We start from the raw sequence: 24,332 nt of genomic DNA on the forward strand, positions 1-24,332 counted from the left end.
ACCTCTCATGTAAACACACAGGAGAGAAAACTAGAGAAGAAATGTGCACACAGTCAATGAATACCAAAAAGAGGACAGAGTGCTCTAATTTGAGGGCTGAGCTCCAGTGGAGGTAAAAACTTCAGGTAAATTTACCGAATTATATTGATTTGTGTGTAGTTCCATAAGAGAACCGAGAAGTAAAAGTGGAATTTTTGGGAAAAACATAACTGCATGGTAGATTTAGACATGCTAAGAACTTAGGCAGCCTCACAGAATTTACCATATTTCAACTGTGGTATGGGAGCGACACAATTCCCAGAGTTTCATAGAAGTAAACAGAAAAAGACTGACATTACTTGGTCATGCACACAAGAATGAAGATGCTGGCAATTCAGTGGACATCCGAGCTATAAGTATACAATACCCAAGACCAGCTCCTGTGTAATCTCTATCTCCCAAAAGATCAACAGTGGAAGTCCCCCACCCAAATAATTTAGAACTAATCTCAGGGAAGTAAGGGGGAAAATTGCCTGAGATTACATTTTCACTAACTCAAAGGATCAGAACTCAAACTGGAAACCAAGGTGAGTTATAGAAAAATAGAGAGTTACTTTTCATACACATCTGAAATTCTGAGGAGAGATTTAAACTGTTACATGTCAAATATCAATGCAAGGACATGCTCCCTATGTTCATTTGTTGAACTAAATTTGTTAGAACATTTCAGCTCTCCTCCAGGCCTATTGAATGCAGTGTTCGAGAACAGAGGGAAAAGTTAGATGAAGATTTCTTAGCATTGCTGCAGGCCTTTTGGAAGTAGAATTTACACTGAAAGTTATTTATAAGACACTACATGTTTGCTAACCTACCTTCCTCTTTCTGATGGCACCCTTCTGGAAGGGACAGACTGTGTCTCTATTTGTTTTACATTCTCCCAAAGTGGCCTACAAGCACAGTGGACACTCGACACATATTGTCAACCATCTGATGGACTGAGGTCATAGTGGAAAAGAATCAAGAAAGAAAGAATGCTAAGGCAACACATGGAGAGAGAGCTAATTCTAAAATGCACTTACTTCCTGTCCCCGCTTCCTGCCACCTTCCTATTTTTTTTTCTGTTGGCAAACATATGTGCCTGAACAAGTTTTCAGAGATTACTGCAGAGAAGTAGAAATCTTCCCCTTGTGTTATTAAAGAGCAGAAAGTATCGATTCAAGCAGTGCAGGATATAAGCCTCAAACATATACTAAGGTGGATAAGTAGGGAATACATTCTCATTTTCATTACTGAAGCTGCACTTAGCACCACCACTTCATACTGTCTTTATAACCTCTTCATATAGTAGATAGTGGTCTAACATCTCCTGGTGGGTTGTCCTATGAAGAGAACAAAAGAAACCCTTAAGTGGCCTGAGCCTCATATAGCATTAACACTTCATCAAAGATGCAGCTTTTCCTTTTGATCCTTGAGGTGATGGAAGTTAAAATGACCCATTAGCATTAATGGGATCTTGCAGGCAAATTCCTGTGCATGGGAAGGAGGATATGCTTTTTAATGACCCTGTGTGTGAACAAGAGCCAGGATGGACATCTAATAAGAGTCAGGTTCATACAGACTTGAAGTCAGCCTGTTACCCCTTCTTCAAGCTATGAAGGGTTGATTTTTATTCATATCCTTTAAGTAGGCCATGCATGCAACTGACAAGCCAATGATGGAATTGGGGCATTTTTAGCAGAAGATGCTGAGAACATGTATAAAGCCCAATAACCTCAAGCATTTAGAGAGTATTTTTTCTCCAAAAAAATCTCAAACTACATTCTGTCTCTGTCTCTGTCTCTCAAAGGTGTTATCTATGGAATGATGTAAGGTGATATCACAAATATCCATACTCTAGTAGTTGGGCAGTAATGAGTAGGGAATAGTGCACAGGCTTTTTACTTTATCTGGCTATAAACCTTGGCTCAGCCACTTACTGGTTGTCTTAGTGAAGGCATATTAAGTTACATAACTTCCTTAAGAGTCAGATTCTTCATATGTGAAGTGGGTTAATAATGCCTATCCTGCAAGACTGTGAGGATTACAGAGAAAGTATGCAAGCACTGGGTACAGCATGCACTCAGCGCACGACAACTACTGGTGTGACTGTTGGTACGCCTGGCAACGACACATCTATGGTGTATCTCATTCTATGTTGATTGTGGTAAGAGACACAGAATGAGAAGTCTAGGCTGTCTCCTTGTTTCTAGTATAACTAGAATGACAAGGTGTCAAATTCACGTCTTACTTTACTAGATTTGCAGTCATGTGTGTACTTGGAGTGTGCCTTGCACTGTGCTATACGAAGCTCCAGAGGCTCCTTTGACATATTCAGTTACAAACCCAGCAGCACTGAACCTGGTTACAGAAAGAGGACAATTACTTGATAAATACCTTCTAATTTGATATAAACAGATTAAAAAATAGAAGAATTCTGTGCTGTCCCAGGGCCAGGTCAAAAGAGTCAAGCTAAATGTGCTTATACAATCAGAAAAATAAAAGGCTTTTATGGACTTGGATTGTAAGGTGGAGCATCATGGAAGAGTTTAGACCCAAAGAAAGGATAGGCTACATTACTCTGTAATAACATAAATGTTGTGCCAGGCATGGGGAACAGCACAGATAAACCATGAAGACAAATTAAATACAGCAGTCAAGAAAGCATACAAGAGTTGGCTGGAAGGCAGTAGTTTCTAAAGGGGCCATGATAAATAATGTTGACTAAGTAAAGTCAAAGTCTTCTGAGTAACACAATAGAATTTATGACTACTGGTTTCCAAAAAGAAAAAAAAAAGACAATGAGAAATCCAAAAATATAAGTCATGCAGGCTAGGGGACACAACAGAATTTGAAGCAGTGATAATTTGGACAAAAGAGAGGGAATTACATTTAACACTAAACAGGAGGAATCTGAGTAGGAGTGGTCCATAGCGATATGATTATAGGAGCTGGGGTCTTAGGGAAGAGTTGCTGAGTCTGGAAGGTGCAGCTTGGGAGCCATCAACCAAAAAAGCAGGTAAATGAAGTGGTATAAGACTTTTTCTCTTCTTTTAAAACACGGAGCATACGGCAATTAGAGCAAGGACTCCAAGCTCTGCCTTACAGCAGCAGAATGCAAGTGTCAAGGTATAATTAGTTCTTTGACTCAGCTTTCCTGTTTATTCATATGTATTTTTTTTTGTGCTTCTTAAACATTTTACTTTCATTTTAATTAAAATAAGCATACATTAAGAACAAGTGCTTTATAGATTTGGATGGCTAAAACTCTAGGGAAACTTAAGAAGGCTCTCACAATTTCTTATAATTGGCATTTGGCGGGCAAAAAAAAAAAAGGCTGAATATCCACTGACTTTCTTTCCTCCTGGCTGGACTGGAGAAAGTATAATTCTGGAGGCTTTGCTCTGGATAGGACCTTGGACAGCAAATTGGAACACAAGACTAACTTTGTTCTGAATTCTTGTGACTAGCTGGCAGAAAAAGTGCCATCAGACTGGGCTAGTTTCTGAGAGTTATTCTGCAGGAAAAGTACCTTCTGTTATCCCAGGGAACAACTGAACTCTGCCCCCAAATTTGTATCATTACCTTTAATTTTAATCTTTTGTTGTACATCCAGAAATGAACCTCCTCAGGTCAGATCTTGACCATATACCTTAATGCAGACAAATTACATCTAGACCTCTTTGTATATATTAGGTGTGCCCTCTTAGAAGAAAAATCATCTTCAATACCTTGGGAACAAACATTCATTTATTTATTTTATTTTATTTTTTTCTGGGGAGAAAGCTGAAGTCACAATTTCCTCTGACTGCTTAAATAAATTATGTTAAATTACTGAAAGCAGAAGCACAGAAGCTAACACATTTAAACTCAAGAGTAGACAAATGGAAACCTTTATAACAAACTACACATGGGATTAAACAATAAACACTGTCCAAGACCACATCTAAGATCAGAGCACACTCAGTGTTCAATATTGAAGTCAAAGTTGGCAATTCAAGTAGATGTTTTGCTCTGAGATACAAGATCTGTGTCTTCCATAGGTCTCTTAAAAATGTCAGGTTAATTTTAGAAACTCTTTGCTGAGGAGATGCTCACTGGTCACCAGTTTGATTTATTAGTTATCCATTAACTTCTCTACACCTTGGTCTTTCTTGGTATATATAAGGCTAAGTGCTAAAACCACCTGGTTTTAGTTCTGTAGTAAATACCTATCAACTCTTATCTTGAGGCTTATTCCGGCATTCTAAGTTCAGACTAAAACCAAGCCATCATCTTTCCCCTGCACTGGGAAACTACTTCTAGACTTTTCTGTTTCATAGCAATCCCATTTCTCATCTCTCTGATACCCAAATTGAAATTTCAAAATCATCTTTTAACTCTATTCTCTATCTCACACCTTACATTTACATTATTGACAAGAACTCATGACTCAGCTGTATCAATACTTCTGACATTTGCCAATTTCCTTTTCTGTAATTTCCTTTTCCAGTTCTTGTCTATCTTTCCCCTTGTACACCTTTCATGCAAGAGCCTGTTATCTGGTGTACCTGCATCCATTCTTCCTCTTCATCAACACCAGATCAGTCTCCCTACTGTGTTCGGTCTCTTCAATATCTCCCTCCACTTCTAAATAAAGCCAGAGGCTTAGCAGTATTCAAGTGTCCATGGCATTGTGAACCTCTTTTCTGACAATTACCATATTTATTTCCCAGTTCTTTGTGTGAATATCTTACCTTACTATTATTTTATAAATTCCTTAAAAAATGATCATGAGCTTTATTTACATTCTCATATTCACTTAGTAGTCACTCAAAAATTATTTGTTGACTCATTGGATGAATAGATGGATTGGTGGGTTTGTATTCACTAAGTAATCACTTGAAGAATAAAGACATAGTGAAGGTTTTATGAGAGTATAACAGCCATATTTGTCCTTTGTTTCCTCTACTTGAGAAATAATAAAGTCAACTGTGGGGAATTTTTCTTCTACTGACTCCTTTCTTGAACGCAGAAGTGAAGCCATCCAAGTCATTAAAAGAAGCCAATGCAGTGGCATTTGTTTTCTCCATTCTAATAGAGTAATCCACGACCAATTTTAAGTGACATATATTGAATTTATTTGTAGAGAGAGGCAGACAAAGATAGAAGTAGAGAAACAGCTTAGGGTATCAATGTGTGGCTATGAGAACCCCCTCATGAGTCTTTTGCAGCTAGAGTAAGTGCAAAAAGCTTTGTGGGGCATTAAACTCTAGCCCACCCTGGCACTCTGCCTTATTCTGTCTCTGGCCATTCTGTTATTCTCTGTGTTGCTTTGTAAAAACATGTAGCCTCCATAGGAGCACTTCACGCTGTGGACACTTTACACTATTTCTCCAGACTCTTCCTCTCTGTCACCGAGTTCTCAGCCCAGAAAGGCATGTGTCTACTGTTTGTGGGTTATCACTCAAGAACTCTAGGATTAGTTTTTCTGGTTTGTTGCTATAATCTCAGCTACTTGCCAGCCAAAGGTATTCCTGATCCTACAGCAGCCTCCCACATCCAACAGTACACTGCTTTTGCTAAAAAGATTTTCAGTTTCACAAAAATCACTGAGACAACTGAACTTAAATGTGCAGAGCCCTGTCCAGGTGAGAGAGAGCCTCCTCAAAGCTTTGAGTCCTTGGTAATCAGTGTCAAGCATTGCCATGGTCACAACCAGAAAAGACAGCGTTCATTTTATAATATAACAATGGGGATTGATGTTGGTGTAGCATCCTAAACTTTACTGAGCATTTTGCATATATAATTTCATTCGATATTTGTTGAGCTACAAAAGGAATAATGGTTATTTTGGAGACATGCCCCAAATGAAGATGCTATGGTTCAAGGCCATAATGCCAGAAAATGGCAGGGTTGAATCCCAAGCATAGGGCCCCTGAAATCCTGACAATTTCCACGTAATCTGTACTGGTTTACACACTGTACACTCCAAGCGGCAAGTAGCCAATTTGGATAGCTCCATTACTACAAAATACAAGAAGTTTTATAGTATGTTTGCCAGTGAAGAAAAGTAATGGTAATAAATGTTGGTCTGAGTCAATGCAAACGAACATAAATTCCCAGGACATTGGGAGACTCAACTGTATACTAACTGAGTAATCTTATGAAGAAAAAACCAATTTGCTTCCACAGACATAAATATTAGGTATCAAAATTCTGACGAGGGGGTAGAATTCTTATGCCTCCACAATTTGGTTTTTAGATATGGCAGCTATTTTTCAATTGCCTCCTACGAAGGGATGAGTAGGACACTTGCATTCATCGATGGCCCAACCTAATACTTGTATATGAACAGGTTGGAGACTCTGATAAAGTTAACATTCAGACCTTAATGTTTTCCTGTGGTGAGCCTGGAGTGTTCATATTGACATTATGTTCATAAATAGGACAGATAACGCTTTCGACATTCTGAAGTTCCTGCCTCTATCTGATGTTTTCAAAATAAACTTGTCCAAAACATGAAAAAAAAAATTAAAGTATGATTATAAAACTTACAACACGAAGGCAGATTCTGTTTGTGCGTTTGGCCAACAGACTGTGAGGGAAAGCTGGTGGGCATGTTAAATGGGAAATAATAAAATGAAATTGCTACGGAGGTGTGTATAGTAATCCATCTTCTTTTAAACCCACACTATGCCAGGGACACCATGGCAGATGGTGTACGAGTTCAGGCATATAAATTCATGCCAAGCTAACTTCGTCTCCTGGCTTCGTAAATTTGCCTGTAGGTGAAAACAGAGTTCAGATAGTATCATTCTTTCTCCTCTTTCTCCTCTGATTGACAGCCAGTGTAGATACCTTAGACATCCTTTAGCATCAGACAATTCTGTCACCATTTTGTGTTTCATTTTTCACTAACGTGTGATGCTCTCTAGGACTGCACACGGCTTGCAGAGGTTCTCCATCCCAAAAATACTGTTACACTTTAAACATGCGCAGAGCCTCAGTTTGGGTGCTTTGCTATCCCCTATTCCAATTGATCCTCCTACCAGTTCTTCACAATAGGTAGGAAGTTATTATTAACCCCACCTGCAGGTAAGCAAAGCACCCTTCTGAAAAGGGAAGTTAAGCACCCAAAGGCAATACAACCAGTACAAGGAGAATTACACTGGCATTAAACCCTCCAGCTCCCAGGCTACCTCTTCTCCCACTATGCTACACTGCCTCCTATTTTTTGCTGAAAACCTTCTCAGTGACAGGAATAGAATAGGTGGAGGAGTTTAGAAGTGACTGTTCCTGAAATTAAGAGACTTATAACTAAGGGACCAGTAAGAGGACCTATATAAATCTGTTATCTTTCCTAAGATGTTGAGTAGTTCTATATAACAATTTGGCTTCCTTTATTTTTTTTTCTTCAAAATAGCTTTCCTTAACTCAAAGAAATTTTCTTTTCTTATTTCAAAATAAAAGAACATTTATTTTGGGTGGGAAAGATCGAGTGCTATACAGGGTAAGTACAGAAAAACAGCTCTTTCCTATAATAATGGCCTGTTTAATGCAGGTAAAAAAAAATGGCACCTGTTCTCAAGTAAGAGATACAGAATAAAGAGGGTAAAGCCACCAGTGGTTTTTGGATATCTTGGAAGGACAAAATGATTCAAAGTGCACAAAAAGCTTTATGGACATTGCCAAAAGTCTTCTATAATACATGAGCTTCATAAAGTCAGATGAAACTCATTTTTTCGTTAAGTACTTGAACATTTCTATAATTTTTTTTCAAAGGAGGAGTTCCTTCTGTGCCTGAAAGATGGAACATTATCAATCAAGCCACCAAATCCCATTGGGATATTAGAATTCCCTAGGGCATGTCTCCAAATAATTTTTTCCCAATATTTAAATTCTTCTTAAGGAGAAATGCAAATATTTGAACAGAAATGATCAAAAAGGGGAACAAGGAGGTGTGGGCAACCTTTCCTAAAGGCTTAGACATTGGAGGGCTTAAATAATAGAATGGAATGCTGGGGTACCTGGGTGGTTCAGTCAGTTAATTATCTGACTTGGATTCAGGTCATGATCTTGTGGTTCGTGGGTTCAAGCCGCATGTTGGGCTCTGTGCTGACAGCTCAGAGCAAGGAGCCTGCTTCAGATTCTGTGTCTCCCTGTCTTTCTGCTCCTCCCCTCTGCTCTCTCTCTCTCTCTCTCTCTCAAAATAAACATTAATGTTTTTTAAAGTAGTATCTTTCACTCCAGACATTCAGAAGAAATTCCTTTTAATGTGCTGGCAAATATACATGGTAGTATTTAAATCCTTCTATAGATCTGGGTTCAAATTCTATTTCTAGGCCACTCACATAGCCTTTCTGATCTCCATTTTCTCATCTGTAATATGGAAACACTAACATCTCACTCATCTAACTGTAAAGATTAAGAGGCCACACTTATGAAAATGAGTATCAAAATTCAAGTCCTAGCTGAAGTGCCAACACAATACATATGATAATGTGAGGGGGAGGGGATGGGGGGAAAAGTTACAAACAGAGAGGGAAGGAGGCAAACCCTAAGAGATTCTTAAATAGAGAGAACAAACTAAGGGTTGAAGGGGGGTGGGGGAGAGGGGAAAGTGGGTGATGGGCATTGAGGAGGGCACTTGTTGGTATGAACACTGGGTATTGTATGGAAACCAATCTGACAATAAATTATATTTAAAAAAAAGATAATGTGAGCCTGAGACAGATGGCCAGATGCAAAATTTACAAAGGAATGATAAAATACTGATTCTCAGTCCTTGAATCCCTCAGTTATACCAAGGACAAAATAATAATAATAATAATAATAATAATAATAATAATAATGAAGGAGAAGAAGTAGCAGTCAGAATATGGAAAGAAAGACGTCTGAGATTGCGCTGTGTAGTAAGCACTAGTGGCCCCCAAAGCGGGACTATATTCTAGCCCCATGCTAGACAGAAGGCTTTCAGTTTTCCTGAAGAATCTGCTTTGAGTTTCCCACAATTGAGGTGATACAGGACTGGTACCTGCAATATTAAGAAAGCTCTAAACAGCCTGTGGCGGCAGGGTAGAAATGAGAACAGTGGGAATGGGCTGTACTTCCAGGGCTGAGGAGTAAAGGAAGCATGAAAACTCCTCATGCGTGGTTGTGGGCCCCATGTGTAATGAGAGCAAGCCAGGCAGGGCTGCCTGGAGACAGAATGGACCCCGGGAGTAAGAGCTTGTGTGGAATGAACAGAAGGCATGACCGCTCCACAGGGGTTAAGGCCAGGAGGGTCTGGAAGAGGGGCCCTGGATGAACCCAGGAAAGCAGTGCTAACGGAGTGAATAAGACATGTGCACCAGGCCAGTTCAGATTTCAGCTGATGTCCCTAGTCAACAAGCTGTGAGAAGATAACAGTGGGAAGGGACAGAGCTGAACATGCCCCCTGTCCTGCCTGTGACTGGCCAAAGCAGGTGGCAGCCCCTATTTTCAGTTTTGATTAATAACTTAGATTGGCCACTTTTAAAAACTTTGAGTTAAAATTATGTTTTATAGTGTAAAATGATTATAGAATTGTCTTAAGAGTGAGCCCAAACATTTCTTCTAAGCCTGTATATACACAATACAAGACATTTTGAAGTGATGGCTTGAGGTAAAAGATAATATGTAGCTTGATTGTATTTGAACATGATGCTTATTAAATTTAATGATTTCACATTTAAGCCCTTAACAAAGTGTCTGACACATAGGTACTCAATAAATGACATTATTTATTAAGTTACTAATTATGATGATGATGACACTAATGAAGGCAGTTTATTATGATGCATCTCTGAACAGAGAACAAAGACAGATGCCAGGCCAGTAGACAGTGTCTCTTGCAACAACACTCAGTTTTGCATATAACTCTGTTGTTGTCCATGATTCAAACTCGTGTCTGAGCAAAAGTACAGATAATCGTATCCCAGACCATCAAGTTTCTCAAAAATAGATGGAACCATGCGTGTCAAATTTATAAATGCCAAAGGTCTACTGTGTTAGAAATAACAGTACATTAGTACACGACCTTAAAGTGCTCGGAGAAGTCTTTTTATAGTCCTGAAGCTTCCAAGGGGAACCAGTGGCAGGAAATCAAAGCAGTGTGCTTGATGGAGGGGGGTGGCAGGTCGGGGCAGGGGAGGGAGGGGAGCCTCATGCAGCCCGTCTAAGAATGCTAATAAGCAAACTATAAGAAAGCTGGAAAGAGTGGCCTAAATATTGCCAACACCTGTCCCATCCAGGTGGACCTTACGAGTCCCCTCCTTGCAAACCCTTGAGCTTCAAAGAACATTTTGGCTGATCTTGAGCACTATAATAAGAATTGAGATCTCATAAGTGGAGTATTTATAATAGTGCATGGCATATGATAAGCTCTCAGAAACAGGTTAAAATAATTATTATAGCTATTTAATATCACTATAATTATTATTTAGGCGAGATCTTTAATCTCTCCAAACCTTACCTTAGTTTCATCATCTGTTACATGGAGCCAAGTACAGCAACCTCACCAGTTTGTCATGAAAAGTAAAGAGATAATCTACTAAGATAAATCTCTTAGCTAATGCTTAGCAAAGAGTACAAGATGATTGAGAGAATAGTGAGGTACCTTGCCTAAAGACACACATAAAATAAATAGTAGGGATGCTATTTCACCTAAGTCGGTCTGACCCCAAAGCCTGGGTCCTTAATTACAAAGCTATATTGCTTCTTGTTTATCCTCAAGAAAAACCACAATAATTAATTGTGAAGGTCAAGAAAGGGCCCCTTTTAAGAGCAGAAACAGAAAACCACATTACTGTGGCATTAACAAGAAAGGCTGATTGACCTAATGCAGTTCCAAAGTAATAATGGAAGTACCTTCCTGTGTGTGAAAATACTGGGCAAACAGCAGCATGATGCCATTAAAAAATGTGCTTTCCTACAAGAGTAAAGATGGCAGAATTGGCTCTGAAGCATCTTTACAGTAGTGGGGGATAACTTTGTACTAAGCCCACCTAACTTTCCAGTCTATTCCAATTTTGAACCATGGCTCAAGAGAAACTGTTCAGGATCAAGGGGAGAAACTAGCTTTCCTTTGGGTCACAGAAAAAGATGGCTGGATCTGCATTATTACTAAACCCTAACTAAATAGAACAACCACTGAAAATAACAGTGATATTTACTTTTGAGATCTATAATGAACACATGTAATATTACCTACAAGCCAGCCATGGCCTCTCTGTCCTTTATAGATCTAGAGGAGCCTGATGTAAATCTTTCCAATTCCACAGAGGATAAAAATCTAGCATTCTCATTCCCTTGTGTTTCCCCAAGATCTAGTGAGCCTGTGACTTCTGCTTCTGCCTTTTGTATCCCATGTGCTGTTCTGACCCCAGATCAACATAGTCTCTCTCCACCCACAGAATAATTTTGTGCACCCAAGCATTTATAAATTTAGTCATCTGAACATTTTGGTGCCATGCAATGCCCTGTTATCTACCATCTTGATGGCTGTAGCCCCCACCCCTAACCCCTGCTCCAGAGCAAGGCAGACACACCAACTTGATTTTTGCATAGCAGATTACAGATCACCCACAGGGTGACCCTGCCTCCTACTATCCCCCCATTCTGGTCATAGGAAGCACATATGTTCCAATCAACCTTACTCTCTAAGAATTTGGCGCTATGGCTCCTAAACTCAAGTGAGTCTCTCATCAGTATTTGAACGCCAAAGGTGAAAATCCAGGTCTGGGGAGTCCCTTTTCCAATGCCTATGAAAACATGGAAAGCCAGTGCACAGAGAGGGAGAATAACAACGCCAACGCCTTGTTGGAAAGTTACGAGAAGACATCTCACAGCCCCTGTGGAGACCATGAGAGTGAAGATGCTGGCTTGGTGCTGACAGGTTTCCCAAATGGGGCTCTCATGAAGTCTAGCTTTAAACTTCCTCTTTCTTGTCCTTGGGTTCCTTGAATGATACACTTTGACTAACTTTCCTTTTTTCACTGAATTAGTGAATGGATTTATGTTGTGTGTGTTTTTTTTTTAATTTACCTCCAAAGACCTTTGTTGAAGTCTCCCTTCAGAAAAAAAAAAGAAAAAGAAAAAAGAAAAAGAAGGAAAGAAAGAAAGAAAGAAAGAAAGAAAGAAAGAAGAAAAGAGGTTGGCTTACGAAAACTCTAAAGACTCAAGTACTTCATCAGTGACAAAGATGTTGCCAAGCTTATTCAACTTTTAAGAAGACATCTCAGCTTCATCCCTGGCCTGGGATATACTGGAGATATACTGGATAATACTGGAGAGAGACAAGTATTGAAGGCCTAGCTACAATGAGGCTGAGGTCTTGTGAGCATTATCTGATCCCTAAGAACCCACCGCACCACCTATAGGCACTTTCTCCTCTACAGCATAAATGTCACCAGCTGTAGAGCTTGTCTAATTGCTGTCCTGTTGGGACATGATAAACTGGCACCTTGTCCAAAAGGCATTTTTGAACTGGATTCAGATTTCCAGGAGCCCATGCTTTGCCATGGGAGGACTGAGGAAGGCTATTTCTCCTGGAAAATGACCTCCTCACAGTTATTCCAAGCACACAAGCCAAGGCCTGTGGCTGTTAGAGCTCAGTCAGTGTCAGGGGTGAGCAAAAACCAGCATCAGGACTTCAAGCACCTATATCACCTGCCCCAAAGCAACTACAGGTTGGAAGGGTTAGGGTGTTTAAGGTTGCACCAGAAATAAAAAGCAAACATGTGATCCCTACACCACCCGTCTCCATCTTGTGTGATGGCCAACCACATGAAGAGTGTTTTCCAATAAGTCCAAAGAAGTTATCAGATTTCTTTTCAGCATGTTGCTCGAGGCTTTTGCTTGCAGTCAACTGAGTTGCTATGAACAATAAAACTCATCTTCCCTGGCCTGTTGTAAAAAGTGTTAAACTGGGAATTAGAAGACCAGACCTAGAAACACCGCTTATCTGTATGGCGGTGCTGGCACTTCTCCCCTGAGCACACTTCTCTCATCTGTGAAAGAAATGAGTCAGACCAGACTGTCTCCAAGGTTACTTTGAGCTCTAAGTTCCTATGATCCTAATGGTGAGAAGATAAACTTCAGATAATAGATGTAGAGGGAAGAGAAAAACCTAAACAGAAAATCTATGCCCAATGTAGATGAGGTACCAAAACAGGTACAATGGGTTGAGGAATACAAAAGAAAGAAGACAGGGAATTGTTGACAGGGAATACAGAACTTTAATTCTGTTCACTTATGGAAGCTGGCCCAAGGATTCTAAGGGAGAAGATGGAGGGACTTCCACACTCAAGGTCAGACAGCAGGTCCAAGACAGCTGGGCATGGAGGGGGGAGACGTCCCACTGTAAGTGGGGGTGAGACTGAAACAATGACAAAGGCCTTGCAGGAAAGAGATCAGATTGAGACTGATTTTTGCCTTGCCTGATTTCTGCCAAGCCTGATTTCAGGGGAGAGGTCAGGAGACAATCACTTCACATGTCTAATGGTCTTTTCATTCTCCTGTGGGAAATGGAGTAATAGAAACGTCAAGTCTTACTTTTACATACTCGGAGACTGACTATCTCTGTTCTGTACTGTGATGACTGCCTTCAAAGTGGTCTCTTTCCCCCAGCTGGAGCCCATCCTCTGCCTCCAAGCCAAAGGAATGACTGTAAAATGCACCATGAACTACGCTCTCCTGCTTAAAACCCCTAAATTCCCTGCTCCTCAACTCTGGCATGGCCCTTCTGAATAAGCAAATCACCTACCTTCCTCCTAAGAAGCTCAGAGAGCCTTCCAGCCCATGACTTCTTCCCAGGGATCATCTTTGAAATTCAGGTTTTATGCCAATGCAAATCTAGCTCTGTGTTTACAGCTACTTGGCCTGAAGAAGGGAGCTTGACCAAAACAGCAGGGCAAAAGTCAATGAACTTGTTTTCTAGAAAGGTCACTCACTGTATGAGATCCCATCTTTTGGAATTTGAAAGTGAGATGAAGAGAGAGGGATAGACAAGGTGGTAATGCACACAGGAACAAAAGCAATAGGTTGAAGCCATGAGGTAGAAGTCAAGAATAGGAGAAGCCAGGGAGCAGAGACAGAAAATATCTAAGTGGGAGTAGACCCAGTAGAGAAAGGATCGGTGGGAGAGCATGGAATTGGGGAGCGGTGGATATTCATGTCCAAGGGAACGTCCAGGAGGGTTGCTCTTGAGATTCCAGTATGATTATCAGAACAAAGTTCTTATTCTCTATGCTGCCTCATTGTTCAGCAGTTGAAAGGATTTCTTGTCTCTCTTCCTAATGGATCCTTAAAATAATCTCCCAGTAACTAAAGTAATGTGACTAAATCTCTGCTCCTTTTAAATAAAGACAGCTTAACCAACAGGACAACAGGAGCTTGCCTCCAGTTTCAGCGCTATCTCCTACTTTAAGGCTAAGCTCAAAGTTGGACTCTTCTCTAAAAGTTTCTTTTCAAGTACATTATCAGGGCAAGGCAAGCCAGCAATCAGATGTCATATGGGCTGAACATACAAAGCCCGGGTATGTTTAAATACGATCAGGACTTGGGAATAAAATTGGATCACTAAAGAACGGAAGTGATGATATGTCAAATGGCAACATTAAAGGGTAGAGAAGGGGGGGCATGTGTTATATTCAGGATTGCAGAGGGTAGGTAGCTGAGTGAGAGAGACTGGTGTGTGATCAAGATGAAAAGAACAAGAATACAATTCATCTTCAATCTTTGCTTAGAGAATGAATATATTTGAAAGGAAAGCCCTGGTTGGGTTGCCTGTGATTATGGAAACTTTTAGTGGCTTGGTAGCAGAATAAACAATAGCAGGTGGCTGCGTTCAAAGTAAGATTTAAAGAAGAATATCAAGAAGGTTAAAAAATAATGGTCAAAAGGAGGGAAGAGACAAGACTGGAAGACAGAGGGAAAGCTTGCTCAAAGCCCTGGGGTGGAAGGAGGGGGCGGGGGCAAGGAATCAGAGTGTGAGTGGAAGAACAAAGGGCTGACTCTGCCTGGGCTGACCTAGATGGGGTCTATAGGTGAATTATTCACTTGTAAGTAGTTTGCTAAGTGGCCACCTGAGGGCACTGTATTCACTCCACCTTGAATTTTTTTTCCCCTATCAAGTAAATTATCCTCAATTTGCTCAAGAGTAAATTTAATGCCTTAGAGAAGGGTACCCATGGAAGATGGGGGCCAAAGACAGTCCTTCCTCCCTATCTTTGTTCTTGAACTAGATTAATGAATGAACAAGGCTGACCTTAATTCAAATACCCGGGTTAACCATAAGGATGATATAAAATAAATCATTTAAATCTATTTAGTGTTTAGTAGAAAGTCAATAAATATTAGCTCCTTCCCATATACATACATACGCAAACATACAAATTTGCCGAAGACAGAACATACAGAGGAATTACACAAACCGTTTATCTCTCTAAAGGGGGCAGGACTCAGAAGTCCCACAATGAACGTGCAGCTGTGCTAGGAAATCAATGCAGAGAGCAAATTTATGCTGCTCTTTTCATTGCATGTTGCAACTTGTACATAATAGCCAGAGGGAATAGAATACAAACAGCTGGGAAATAAAGATGAAAGCAAAACTGTATCAGCAGGGAGAGACACAGAACCCCCTGAGAACTCAGCAGTGTCACGAAAGATAATTTGAACAAGGTCACCTGCACGGAATTCCTCTTCCCAGAAAAAGATCATTAGACTCCCGCCCATTGCTGACCATCTCCATCTGAGTCAAGGTGGGGAATGGGATAAAGAGTCCCTAGCTTGCAAATTTATACATTAAATTTCTGTCTATATAAATCAGAGTTGTGGATAAAAGCATCATTATTATCAGTGCCCAAAATATTATTATTAGATGGTTGAAAACAAAGAATTTGTGCTTCCTCACGCAAGAGGACTCTTGAGGTTTTCCCCCAACCTCAGTCCCATAAGGCAGGTTTTGCGGCCTGATGCTGCCCTCTAGTGTCTTTTTATGGTATGGTAACGCGAGAAATAAAAATTTCCAAGAACCCTGAAGCAATCAACACCTCTTTGACCCAGGCCTGATAAAGCAAAACAAAACAAAAGTAAAAATCCTAAAGTAAAAACAAAACCAGGATTTGTACTAAACTCAAAAATGAGTTAAATTTTGCTTCAACGTAGACACTGCATTCTTTGAGGGTTCTGAAAAAATGGTATCAAGATTAGTGAGTGCTCTTCAAAAATAAAAACACTTGCCATTTCCTACACTTTACTGTCGAATGGTTACTGCTTCAGTCTGTCTGAGGCATGATCCAGAAACTTGCATTTCGTGAACCCTGTCACATGGTTCTAATGTGGAGCTGGTTGAACTCACTTTGAGAAGAACTAAAGATTATGGCAGTGACTTTAAGCGGAGTATAGAATAAATATGATAATTTTCTTACAATTCTGTAAGGGCAAAATATACATGAAATAAAAATCATCAACCAAAATAGGTCACCCTTCATTTTTCCTGTATTTAGAATGCCTGAATTCTACATGACTAGCATGCTAAGAAAAACAATGCTGTTCAATTCAGAGTGAAGGGTTCATGTGGATGGTCTCCTGATCAATCAGCCCACCTCCAATTCCAGTGGGCATCCAGGTGAAGAAGAGAAAATGCCTAGTTGTTTTACTCATTCTTCAACAATACCTTCCTCTAAAGCTCTTCCTGGTGCCACCAGATTAGTTTTAATGGCCTGATATGGCTGTAGGCATCCTGTTCTTCTCTGTCCTGTAAATGCCCCACGTCAAACTTCCCTATGGAACAGAAAGCTTTCCATTATAGGAACACTTTCTTCCTCTTCAAAACTGCCCTCTCCCTTCTTTGCACAGAGGAAATGTTCTGTCAATATTTCTCATCTGACCAATGCCTCTCACTACGCATACCAAAAGGTGGTAATGACAGAAGCTAGGAAATGTGTCATTACATGACCAAGCTCTCTTCTTAAGCCCCTTCTAGTCAGTGGCACACATGGCAAGAGAGCTTCCTTGGGGTTATCGTTGCCATTGGATCACACATTCAATTTACAAGCCCACAGCTTTGGCCTTTAATTTTTATGTTTTAATTTCTGGAACTTGCTTTCACTTTTTGGCATAGTCTGATAAATGTGTAAACACATAGGAACTTCACAAAGTAAAGGGGTGTAGTCATTGGTATAGAATCTCTATTCACCTGGGGAAATCACTTCAAATTTAAATAATGGGGTATTTTAAAGGCAAATGCACTCAATCAGAATTCAATACTTAGTATCTTAATGTAATATAAAATGCTATTTTCAATTCATAGTTTTATTTTTTGTATTGTGGCTAAAGCCTTTCTTACATTCAGAATCATGAAACATTCAATGTTTTAATAAAAATAGGTCCTGACGGTTAGTTAGATTTGTAAAGGTCCCCTCCAACACCAGAAAGAATCCTATACCACAGCCTTCTATTACCCTCACTTCCATTTTTAATGAGCATGAAACAAATATTTACCTCAGGAAACTGTCCTAATTGTCCAGTAAGATAAAGCACATTGCCTTGCATTACTTCTCTATACCCCAAATGTTTATGTAGGTCTGTGCATGTCATATACTTTAATCAGCCATGAACTGCTTCTTTTCCAGCCACTTTAGCATCCCACACAGTTTCTAGCGACAGCCATTTATGCTAACTGAGGTCTCCCTCTCCACAAACAGGACGCCATTTTGGTTTAGCTTTGGTGGCTGGCATGGCCAGCACATTGAATGTCACAATGTCTTCCTTTCCCTTGACAATTACCACCTGAACCCACTGTGTAAAACAGGAGTACTCATCAAATAGGAAAATATGGAAAACTCATTCCATTCACTTTAGTCAGAGAGAAGAAAGATAAAGAGCTTTAGCCTGTTAAACAGCATTTCCTTTGAATCTCATTTTCCTTTCTGAGCTAAGCTATTAGATGTGTGGACACAAACAGGATCACTTTGAAGTTAACAAGAGGCCCACTCTGAAAGAAGGAAGACAGCCATTATCACACATTTTATGTGTTGGATAAATATATTCCTGGGATTGTAAATATAGTCTGCAATTATAGGACATGAAATACTTTTCTTTCTTCTTTCGCCCTATTTGGAAAGACCATTTTTTTCTAGAAAGGGTTCTGTTGGATTTTCTCTTTCTAGTTCTCTAACTTCCCCGTGTATTTACCTTGTGAGTCAAAGGAAAAGAACCCATCAATATAAATGAACAGCTCTTGTCAAGCAAAAATGTGACCACAATGATCCCTCCAGGGCTTTGGGATGCATCAGGGTAGAGGGGCAATGCAGGGGGCTTGTGTCAGAAATGGGGTGGGGTGGGTATATTTACTCTACTGTGGCTGTTGTTTCATCCCTGGGCAAGCCATTCAAAGCTCAGATTTCCTACATTCATAATAAAATGCTAATAATACCTCGTCCAGTGCTTGTTGCAGTATTAACAAGATGGCATGTATGGATATATTCTTAGTGAATAACAAAGGCCCACTCAAATAGAAACTTCTGTTATTTTTTTCTGTTACTGACATGTTTTCTAAGCATTTGTCTTGCTCACTTGAGAAAGCGAGTATCGATAGGGAAGGACAAAGTCTGTTAAACTTTTTTAGCAGCTGGTGAAAGAAACATTCCTATTAGCGTGTGCCTGTGTGTGTATGTGCGTATGTGTGTGCATACGGGTAGGACGGGGCAAATTCACTGTTGGAGACACAAGGGTGTAAGCCAGGCTCAGACCCCTGTTGGTCAGAGGATGTGTAAGTCTAGGAACTCTCACCAATGAAAGAAAACTAATAAGTTCTAGAAGAAACTCCTTAGGAATCTAGTTACTTGACCCTAAATCCATTAAAAACTGTAGGGACTAAAGAAACTTGTAAACAACCTACTTGTCTTTATAATATCAAGACTAAGAACATGTTTTCTCTTTAAATTTTAATCATGCATGCATTCTTAGAGATTGCATTTTTTGAGCTATTAAATATACATATGTTTCTGCCACATTAAAGGGGAGCACAAGCTTGTATGTTGTATTATTAATTATGTGTTGGACATAAAACTCTGATCACTCTTGGCAAACAGTAGATACACACACTCCAAAACAAAGGATTCGTCCTGTGAGTGGAGACCATGTGGGTTCGTGCCTGTTACTCCGACGCAGTGTGAACTTACTTTTAAGGTCCAAGTTCCTGGCTCCCGCAGTGATTTGTGTTGTGATTTTCGTGTCAATTTTGACAGTGTGGAGATTGCTGGTGTCCCTTGATATCATCACATTGTGCCACTGATTGTCATTGAGAGGTTTATTTGAGCTCCCTTTGATAAGGTTAGCACCATTTCCCAAATCAAACACATAATGTAAGTACCTGGGAAAAAAGCAAAGGTGAGGAAATGTCATCACTTTTTGAATTTTTGATGGAGTCAAACTGGATATTACAAATGGAGATCTTTTTTTTTAATGTGGTTCCATTCTTGTTAGAAATCTGAGTGAGCTGTACATAGGCTCAGCTAACAAGAAGGTAAGAAACACTACTGTTTTAGAAGGAGGATTATTCATTGTCTGCATGAAAATAGTGAAAATTATTTTCAAAATCATGGTCTACATCTCACTTTATGACATTGGAAGGTCAATACCTTTCGCTACTCATTCTCTATTTCCACCTACACCCCATCTTTTGCCAGTTTCTTGTACCTGCTTTTCCTTCATCTTAAATGCCTGTTTTTTAGATGGGAAATGTGCACTCACCCTTCAAGACTCAGCTCCGATATCCACCCCCTCCCTCATACATTTTCTTGATATCCTAAAAGACTGTCCTGACCTTAGCACGTGATCATCTGAGGCAACTTTTCATAATGCTTCTCTGCGATGTTTATGTGTTCACCTATATTCCGTAGGGTTGCATGTTACATGTGTGGCTCCAGTTTGGTAGAATCTTAGATGTGCACAGAAGTGGTGTATATATATATATGTATATAGATAGATAGATAGATAGATAGATACACATACATATGTGTGTGTGTGTGTGTGTGTGTGTGTGTGTGTATATATATATATATAATTAGTGCCGGGTATACTCTCTTGCCCATTGTAGATATGCTATAATGTTTACTGACTGAATGAATGAATACTCAAATCAGTTAAAACACATCATGTTTTCCTCACCATTTCAAGGAAATTTCACAAAAATCTTTCCTTCTAAATTCTTCAAGGAATTCTGATATAGAATGAAATTTGAGTTAAATGGATTTTATGAAATTGAAGTTATCTGATTACTTATTTTAGGTGTTTAATTAGCACAAATTTTTATACATTTGTAGAAATGCTTTTGTAGAATTACAGTGTGCATTGTAAGGAAACCCACATTTGAAGCATAAGATTCATGGAATGCCTATCATAATTAGAACTCAATGTTATTTGTACCTCATGTATGAAAGTGTAGGTATAGAAGACTTACTGATTTCCTATTAACTTTACAAGATATCCAAGAAGTGATTTGAACAAATATATTTAAGCCATTCTTCCACAGTCTTGCCCGCTACCTTAGAAACGAACACATCTGTTTAATGTATATTTTTGGTTATCAAGGTCAATTTTGCAAATTTTTATTTATTTGTCATTGAGCTCACATATACTCACCCTTTAACTAATTCGACCACAATAAAGTCATTTCCATCCCCACTATTATATAGTATTAGTCCATCTAGGGATGTTGTCTTGAACTGGAAAAAAAGATGCATAGAAGTGTAGGCTTGCAATGTAGCTAAGGCAACATAACTTGATTTGGTCTTGAAGGTGACAGGGTCTGCTATGATGTTCCTGAAGCCAAATCTGGCATTGAGCTCACAGTAATCTATGTCACCATTTTTACACAAGTCAATGTATGCCATTCCATTAAATGTCAGGCTTTGCAGGTGTCCAATGAAGTTGGAGGGGACAGAAGACAGATACCGACGTTCCGTGATGATGCCAGTCTCTATGTTATGAAACTCCAGCCTCGTGTGATCGCCTGCCATTTGACCTGAAAGGTCAATAATAATAATGTGTTATTATTTTTCTGTATCTAAAAGAAACTCCCAACTTTAGACTTCCATGGCGCTATCACATTTTAAAATACAAGGATCCAAATACCTTTTGACATTCAGTTACATATGGTAAAAACATAGCAATGATATTAAAGGGTAAGGCTGGATACTTAATAAAACTTTCTTAGGTCAGGTTTTAATCTTTGTCCAAATCGTAGCCTTAACAAAAATCACCTTCATTAGGCAAAATTACAGAATTTTTTTTAAAGTAGAGGAAAGAAATAAAGGAAGCAAGAAATAAAGAAAGAACGGGAAAGAGGGAAGGAGAGAGAAAGGAAAAGAAAAAGGAAGGAAGGACTGAAGAAAGGAAGGGAGGGAGGAAAAAGGGAAGAAAGAAAAAAGGAAGAAGGAAGGAAGGAAGGAAGGAAGGAAGGAAGGAAGGAAGGAAAAGATAGATGGAAGGAAAGGAGAGGGAAGAATTAAGGGCAATGACTGTCCTAAATTGTTCCATCCAACATTGATACATCCCAGCTTCATGGTTACATGTTTTTCTTAAATAAATACTCTTAAAGAAAAAAAAAAGACTCTATATTTTCCTATACCCAATAGAAAAAATGAAGGGCTGCTGACTATTCTTTCAACAATGAACCATAAAAATGTGTTCAAAATTAAATATGCACTTTTCACCTCCTCTTTTCTGTGCTGAACAATTCCCACAGTCTTCACTAGAACTAGCCTCCTGGCCACTCTAGAGTTTCTGTTGATCTCTTCTGGACCCATGCCATTTTCCTTGCACTTATGTTTTGGATACCTAAACTGGGCACACTCCACCAAATCAAGGCATGCCCAATTTTGAGACTATGAGTAAAATCAGCCCTGAAGTACAATCTTTTTTCAACACCCTAGAGTCAGATTTGGTTGCAGATTTATTTATTGATTGACTTTTCAATTCAGTCTCCATGCTTCTCCATTCCACTAAATTCTTCTATCAATCCCATGAAAACCCAACCCAATCCCGTCTTTACCTCTAGAGTGATAACTGTACCTACCTACATACCACTGAAGGGAAGATAAATAAACAAAGATGTGAACTTGTTTTCCAGTGTACAACATAAAGTACTCTTAGCATTGCTAGTAATTCTCTCCTAGCATCTTGCTCTTGTCCAATTAAATTGTCATTTGCTTTCTTCTAAAACTCGAAAAGGTCATTCAAATTGCAATCAAGTTCTTCCAGGTGCTAGATTCACTACTCAATTTGGCATAATTGGAAAATTTATCGAGCTTACCATATCCTGTCATCCATGATATTAATGAAAATATTAATTAGAGCTAATCCCAGGATCAGCCCCTGAGAAAATGCACTGAACCTTCTTCCCGGGTGTAATGAAGATTGAACAACCATCTATGTGGCCCTCCTTCAACCAACTTGACAGATTTTCATGTCTTCAATCAAGACAGTAAAATATTGGCTGGCATTTTGAGGAAATGCCAGTAAGTGAAATATAAAAGGCATATTTTTTTCTTGTGCAAGAAAAACTTCTACATACATTATTGATTTTGATGCTTATAAACTCATTGGTGTAAAAAATTCTCCCGTGAGCTGTACTTAATTCTGCTTAATTTCTACACCTCTTTACTAGTTCTTGATCCTGGTAACAGCATTCTTGCCATACCCTTGACATGCTCTCTTTTTGGACTTTTTTTTTTTTTCCTGATTCTATCTCTACAAACTTTTTTTAAATATAAATTATACCACTGTAAACATCTCGTTTCCTTCCTCCTCCCCACTATGCCTACTGCTCATCTTTTGGATGCAAAAATACCATTAAATCCTTAGCATTACTGGTTTCTAGTAGGACATCATTTCTCTCTCCTTCTTTAGTGTTTTGTTCAATGACCTCAATGTTATTCCTTGGGGAACTACTTACTTGGTAGCAAATAAAAAGAGTCTTAAATAATTTTCAAATATCACACCAGAAACATTGAATTAATAAGCTATACAAAGGAAGACTATAAAAAGCTAAAAAAAATCACTTGGGTTTTCATACTTCCTTGTGTTGATTTTTTAATCTTTTTCATTATATTAAAATGGGAGCCCTAGCTCAATGAACCCACCTCAACCCTGAAACTGTCATGTTTCTTCTTCAAAGTTCCATTAATGAACCAACAGGTAGTAAGGAAATCACCTGCTCCCCCCTAAAAAATACAAATCCTTACAACTAAATATGATCCCAAACTGTCATGTTCTTGATAGCTCTGAAATAGGGAAGCACATTTTGTTTCAAAGGACTGAGAAGTTCAGTGATAAAAATAACAAGTAATGTCTGTTTTCTTTTCTCAAAGGGTTAGAATATGTATGCAGAGCATAAATAATAAAAAGGTAGTAAAACAGTTTGGGAGCAACTGTGGCCCAGTTACAAGAAAAATCATTATGGCCCATGTTCAAGAGTCTATTCTTTCTTTAATAAGCGCATATAAATCGCATTGACAGTAATGGCAGATATGCTTGCTGGTGGGGGAGAATTAGCACCTAAAAGCCATTATCCACTGCCTTAGAAGACATTAACTGCTGCCTTCTAAACATTCTTTTTTTTCCCTCAGAATTCATTCGAGTTTAATCCTCTGGCAGTAATGTAGCCATCTCTACTATTATACATATATATTGATTATGAAAAAATGAAGGACATTGAAGGAGAAAGATGTTTTTTTAAGGTTCCAAGCATTTAAAAATGTAGCATCTTTTCCAGAGACTGAGTGAAAAGAAAGTCTGGAATTAGCAAAATGCCTCTGATCAAAGGATATGGATACAGCGGATTGGCAATAATCTCCTACGAGAGACAACCTCCTGGATAGTGTGTTTGCACAGGTATCTTATGATGCACATCCAATCTTTATATACAAACACATAACAATATCAGCTAGTTTATGTTTAATGTTGCTCGGAGTCAAGTTAACTTTCTTGTTCAGAGTCAAGAGTTAAATTTCTGCTACAGAACAAAATAACACCCAGCCCCATATCAGCTTGTTAGTTCACTTAAAGTTCTGGAGTGTGTGCTATATATGTCAGGTCCTGTATTAGGTAATAAAGAAGCAGTATCATTTTACAAAACTCATGGTTTATTGGGGAAAGGCAGACAAAAAGAGGTAAGGAAATAATGAAATATATGATGACAAAATAACAACAAAAAACTTCTATGAATTTCATAAACAGGATATTGAGTTGTTAAGTATGGGATAGGGAGCCTGAGCTGATATTTAAGTTAAATTTGAAAGATTAAAAGA

General features: G+C 39.0%; 1 protein-coding gene across 22 annotated transcripts in view; it reads right to left on the reverse strand.

Annotated features, from left to right (window-relative positions):
* NRXN1 (neurexin 1) overlaps positions 1-24,332 on the reverse strand; it is a 1,120,881-nt gene that overhangs the window by 551,772 nt on the left and 544,777 nt on the right. For all 22 annotated transcript variants that reach the window (XM_053200575.1, XM_027072472.2, XM_053200578.1 and 19 more), the window contains 2 exons: positions 20,665-21,046; positions 19,203-19,393 (listed from right to left, as the gene is read on the reverse strand). In XM_053200575.1, coding sequence (XP_053056550.1) covers positions 19,203-19,393; positions 20,665-21,046 — 573 coding nt within the window. The remainder of the gene's footprint in view (positions 1-19,202; positions 19,394-20,664; positions 21,047-24,332) is intronic.

The sequence above is a fragment of the Acinonyx jubatus genome, chromosome A3, assembly GCF_027475565.1.
Source record: "Acinonyx jubatus isolate Ajub_Pintada_27869175 chromosome A3, VMU_Ajub_asm_v1.0, whole genome shotgun sequence".
In the NCBI taxonomy this organism is placed as follows: Eukaryota; Metazoa; Chordata; class Mammalia; order Carnivora; family Felidae; genus Acinonyx; species Acinonyx jubatus.